The sequence below is a fragment of the Nannospalax galili genome, unplaced genomic scaffold (assembly GCF_000622305.1).
Source record: "Nannospalax galili isolate Female #2095 unplaced genomic scaffold, S.galili_v1.0 scaffold666, whole genome shotgun sequence".
NCBI lineage: Eukaryota > Metazoa > Chordata > Mammalia > Rodentia > Spalacidae > Nannospalax > Nannospalax galili.
In genome coordinates this window covers 3741229-3747228 of record NW_008356473.1, presented here as the reverse complement: position 1 = coordinate 3747228, position 6000 = coordinate 3741229, and the positions used below count along the sequence as shown (strand labels likewise).

The following is a 6000-nucleotide window of genomic DNA, read 5'->3' as shown; positions in this document are numbered from 1 at the left end:
CCTCCTCCCCCTCTTCCCCATCTCCCTCCTCTCCCCCTCCCACTCTTCTCCCCCTCCCCATCCTCTCCCCCTCCTCCCTTCCTCTCCTCCTCCTTATCTAACCTGTTACTATTCTCCTTCTCTTCCTCTTCCTCCTCTTTCTCCTTCCTTTTTTCCTTTTAAAGCAGGGTCTTACATAGCCCAAACTGACCTAGATTTGCTATATAGCCCAGTCTGGCCTCAGACTCTCTTGCTTCCATCTCTCAAGTATCCTCATATCTGACTATATTAATTTTTTAACAACTTTTTCTGGACTCCAACATTTGACACTCAGTTACCCAATTAAGAGTAATCAGTAGGTCTTTGATTTGGCCCAGAGAGGGATTCTATCCTTTGGGTTGATGACTTGTAGACAGTGTGTTGATGTGAAGGAATTCCAGATCTCTCCCTGCCTCTTTTAGACTTGGTATTCAGACAGAGTTCTTACTTGACCATTCTGAGTTCCACGGTGGTGTGGCTTCTTGCTGATGAATGAGCCTTAGTAGCTGCAATTCTGCAGCTTTTTCTCTTGATCTCCCTGGCAGTGAAGCAGCCTGCTTAGCTCAGTTCTTGCTGTATCTTATGACATAGAATGTTTTGGGGTGACATTACTCTCGGGTCCAGACTTTTGGGTTTTATGCCCTACTGTGGCAGCAAGTATCATTTGAGTAGGAGGAGGTAAACTTGACAATATGTCTTGTGGTAAAGTGGTGACATCATAGTATTTTTGCAGCCATCTCTGGGAGCTGAGTCACAATGGGTGTGATTCAGGCCGTGATTTCTTAACTCAAGGTAATTTTGAGAGGTGTGAAGTCATGAAGACCCATGGTGTCAGTGCTCCCATAGAAATAAACGCCCTGAGCCCTGAGCTCCTGTAACCTAGGCAGGACGTAGTCCATTTCCAGAAACATTCCAGTTCAGCTTTATGTCTTCCTATCATTCACTTGCCTCGGTAATGAATAACTTCACTTGATAAACATTGGCAGTGACTCACCTACCTGTCAAAGTTTGTCTTTTTGTCAGTCTAATCCTATGTGTTAGCCATATTCGTAAAGACAAAGTTAACTTTTTTCTAAAATTAATATCTTAATAAAATTTATATAAATAAGAGGCTTTTATATTTATATAAGATCCTGGGTAGTGTCTTTGTTTGGAAATGGGAAGTCTTGCATTTTAAAAAAAAATTTTACTGCATTTATTTATTTATGAGAGGTCATGGGAGTGAATGCCGTGACACATGTGGAAATCAGAGAACAAGTTGAAAGAGTCCCTTCTCTTCTCCTACGGTGTGAGTCTTGGGGATCAAACTTAGGTCCTTGGGCTCAGCAAGCACTGTTGTCTGCTGAGCCATCTAGCAGGCCCCAGCCTGGTATTTCAGGTAAACAAGCAGGGAAAATGGCCTTTTAGGATACTGCACCACCACCTTGAGATAGTTGTTCATGTAGCCAAGGATGACCTTAAACACTCCTGATTCTGCCTCCATTTACCAAGTACTAGATTACAGATGTGGGCCACCATACCTGGTTTACTAGGTGGTGGGGTTCAACCCCAAAACCTCATGCATGTTAGCCAAGTAGTCTTCCAACTGTACTTGGAAGACATTTGGATGTATAATGCTTACCTTAGAAATCTGTGGTTAGGCATGCTTTACAGTATTAGAAATAAAAAGCTACTGAGCACAATGCACACAGATTGAAAGTTGCTAAGGAGGGGGTTGAAGGAGAGGGAGAGGGAGAGAGAAAGAGAAGGAGGAGGAGGAGGAGGAGGGAGAGGGAGAGGGAGAGGGAGAGGGAGAGGGAGGATCTGGACAGATCAGATCTGTGTCCCAGGCCACAGCTTTGTGCTGAACAAGAGTAGCAACTTTGAGGAAGTAGTTTAATTGATCCTTTCTGAGTTTCGATATGACCAATCTGAAGAAATCTGACGTTCTGTGGTGTTGTAAAAATAAGTAGGAGAGCAAAACACTCCCACAGAGTAGGCTGTAGTGTTGTGTATTGCTGTATTAGTTGTTACTACTATTGTCATTTGAACTCCAGGGCATGACTCTGAGTGCTGATGCATCCGGTTAAAATTCTCCTAAATGCACATAGTGAAATTGGGCATTGCAGAAAATGAACCAAGATAGAGGAATCAAAAGGGAGATCTATAAACAAATGGGTTTGGAAAAATCAGTAATTGACCATGAACAGACTTACTGAGCGACTGAATGGCTGTCCTCATGCTGTTGGAGGCATTGTCACATGGAAAACCATACCCAGCTGTTCTCCATCTCCACTGAGGTGGACGGATCTAGGGCAGACAGGCCAGGCCAGAGCCAAGGAAGAAAAGAGGAAGTTGTAAAGATGACAAGATAGGAATCAGGAACGAGTGTAGAGGGAACAAAGGGCTACAGCCTCAAGAAAGTACCGAAAAAGTTTATGGCGGCCTTTCCCATGAGTCTTGAGTCCTGGATGGAGATTGGTCCCCCATGTAGCCTGCCCTCTCTTGCTCCCTAGGCAGCAGCTGAGGGTCTTATCCAGGGCTATACTGTAGTCTGTGCCTGGCACTTTACTTAGAGCAGTAGGTCTCAATCTGTCCACCCTGGCCCTCCAAGGGTGAGTTACACTACAGGCACTTTTGGCTGTCACAGGAGTGAGGAACAGGGGAGTAAAGACCACAGGTGCTGCTGAGCACACTGCATTCCACAGCATGGTCCCCTACCACAAAGGGTGTCCGGCCTCTGCATGTCAATCATGCTTCTGTTGAGAAACCCAGGACTGGAGGAATAGAAAGTTTTAGCATGGACTCCCTAAGATTCACTAGTTTATGCCAAGACATTCCCTCCCACCCCCACCCCCACCCCCTACGCCAAACCCTGGAACTGAATGGCTTAGAAGACTGTTAAACATTTGCTATTCTAAGAAAATGTGTGGATTACATTATAATCATGTGTTTCTTAGCTGTGTGCTATACTTTGGTTTAAAAATATTTATATTTCTAAATAAGCAACTGGCTCTTTGTATAGGGAAAATAACATATGCATTAAAGCTCTGGGGAGTATGTTATAGATACCACCCTCCATGCTGTCTCTGCCCAGCATTTTGATGGCCAATGAGGCGCTTCATCCAAGGGCTCCAAGGCAGCGAGTGCCCTACAGTTAGGGAATGTGGTGGCTGAGACTTGATGTTGGATGGGGAAAATTCCCTAGGGTCCAAATGCAGCTAACAGAGGAAAGACTGATGGAGCCAGTGGCATCAGCATACAAAAGACCGACATCGCTACTCAGTGACTCTGGGAATAAAAATCATGCTTTCTTGACTTAATAATACATTGCTGTTTCTAAATAATATAAGTATATGTTGTGTGCGTCCATTTGTAAACTTTCAGAGTCTTCTGAAATCCCAGACTCAGCATGAAAACACACGCTATATTTGATTCTTGCATAAATAGCACAGATTTTAATTTTATCCCAGTTATGGATATCTGGCGCGTGCGCTGATACTCTGGGCAGACTGGTGTGAAATTTAATTTGAGCAGTTAAACACAAGGGTGAGAGAGTGCAAGATAAACAGCCACATGCATTTCCAGCCCTCCAGCATGTGCCGTGTTAGTGGTAAAGGCACCCAAGCCCACTCTCTCCATTTTTGAGGATTTTTTTTTCCTCTTCTTGTGACAGAGTACAGATTTTTTTCTAGAAAGGCACAGATCTTTCATATCTCCTGGGGGACCCCTACCTCCCCCTCAATGCTGCCCACAGCCATTTCATTTATGAGTTCTTACAAGTTGGAATTTGGTGTTTCTGTGAATGGAAGTGTACAGGGTTCTCTGTTTCCAGATTTGCTGGTCAAGTAGAGATTCCCTTGCCCTTGGGACCAAAATGTCTCAAGAATGCACTTGAAAGTGCATTCTTTAAAGGAGGAAACAGAAATGGGATTGGAGTTAGTGGCAACAGTGGACTAGCTGGTGATAGATGGGGTCAATCTCAGTTCTGTCGGTTGCAATGACTGAAATTTGGCGAGTTTCTTAAAGGAGATGCTGGAGCTATAGCTCAGTGGTAGAGCCCTTGCCTGGCATGTACCACAGTTTGGAAGTGAGGTGCTCTTCCTCATTTTTACACTATAAATGAGAATAACTCCAGCCTTGGCATCTTTGGAAGGTGTAGCACAGTGGTGGCACCTAGGTGTCCAATTACTGTCCGTTTCCTTCCTTCAAAGCCCCTGTCAATCCAGCCTCAATGACTCTTGCTGAGGAAGGACACACTGGTGGCTATTGTCAGTAGTCACTATGTTGATAAAGATAGCAGCCGCTTCCATGCCCAACCTGCCTTTGTCATCGTCATTCAGAAATTACCTACACCTTTCAGCCTGCCCCACATCTATCTATACATCTCTCCGATATTAAGTACACTGACACTTCCATCTCCAAAGCACCCACTTGTGCCAAAGGATTTTGTCATTTGGGGAAGTCGGGAAGGGACAGTGTGCATGTGGACGTTTTTTTACAGAGACCCATAAGAAATAGCAAAATTAAACAATTCAGTTTCTTATATTCCAAAGAAAGACCACCAAGCAGTAAAAATGCCCATCTTTCCATTCAATTTGTTTCCACAGAAGAGCGAGTTGTCCCCATTGAAGTGTGCCGTTCCAAACTCTCAAAGTACTTGCAGGGAGTAGTTTTCCGCTGTGATAAGTGTACCTTCACCTGCTCCAGTGACGAGAGCCTCCAACAACACATAGAAAAGCACAATGAACTGAAACCTTACAAATGCCAGCTCTGCTACTATGAGACCAAGCACACGGAGGAACTGGACGGTCACCTTCGGGATGAGCATAAGGTACTTGCCCAGGACTTCCCGCCTCCCTCCACCCCGGCACTCCTGTGGGGAGGGGCCCAGGGGTAGACAGGTGTAGTCACACCTACTGTGTGCAAGACAAAGAGATGAGCTATAGCAATAACTAAAATGAAATTTAATTTTTTATAAGAATTGAAGGGTCATTGTAGAACATAATTGTACAACAGTTAAGTCATTCATGTCTCCACCACCCAAATCTTAACTCCTTGACATTTTGGGAATCTTTTCTGCATCTGCTTTCATTTGTTTTATATAATATTATTTATACATAGGATATTAAATCTTGCTCTTTTTTGTCCTTACTAAAATTTTTCCATCTTTTTTTTTAAATGTGTTTTGTTATCACAGGGGTGACAAACTGCCTAGAAAAGGCAAATAGTCGATCCACTGGCCTTCCCAGGCCATCTGTGGTTCCAGTGGCCATTCAAACCTGCCAGTATTTTAGAAAGAAAGCAACCACGGACAGTTTTAAAATGAATGAACACAGCAGTGTTTGCATAAAACTTTATTTACCAAAACTGGTGACAGGCTTTGGGCTCTCAGTTGTCGACCCACTTGAATCATACAGATCTTCTAAGGCCTCACCATGCATATCTGAACAATTTAAGGAATTGATTTTTTATTACTTTTATTTTATTTTATGAGTGTATTTACCTGTATGTATGTAAATGTACCCGTGTTGTACAATGCCCACAGAGGTCAGAAGAAGGCATTGGATCCCCTGGAACTTTATGGATGGTTGTTAGCTCCATGTGGGTGCTGGAAATGAAACCTGGGTCCTCTGCAAGAGCAGTCAGTGCTTTTAACTGCTAAGTCATCTCTCCAGCCCCCAGGGATTGATTTTTAAGAAAATAGGTTAGTAAGGACATATGATAGAGATTTTGTGAGAAAATTCTCTTCTGTGAGTCTGCTGATCAAAGACAGAATTAAAGCCATACACGACGGCTTCCTTACTCTCTAAAGGGTTCATCTGACTTAGGAACTTAGGTGATTGTTTCTGGGTTGAATATTGTCCCAAGTACAGGACAAGTTACAATTAGTATTTGTTTAGTGAAAACACCCAGCAGAAATCCTTGAGTCTAAAACATCTATTAAGTATTCACTCGCGTCGTAATGAAGAAAACTTTTGATACCGTTTCCATTTTCCTCCC

General features: G+C 43.4%; 1 protein-coding gene across 1 annotated transcript in view; it reads left to right on the top strand.

Annotated features, from left to right (window-relative positions):
* Positions 1–6000, top strand: part of Znf462 (zinc finger protein 462) — a 154132-nt gene that overhangs the window by 122443 nt on the left and 25689 nt on the right. The window contains exon 11 of the mRNA XM_008854655.3: positions 4608–4831. Coding sequence (XP_008852877.1) covers positions 4608–4831 — 224 coding nt within the window. The remainder of the gene's footprint in view (positions 1–4607; positions 4832–6000) is intronic.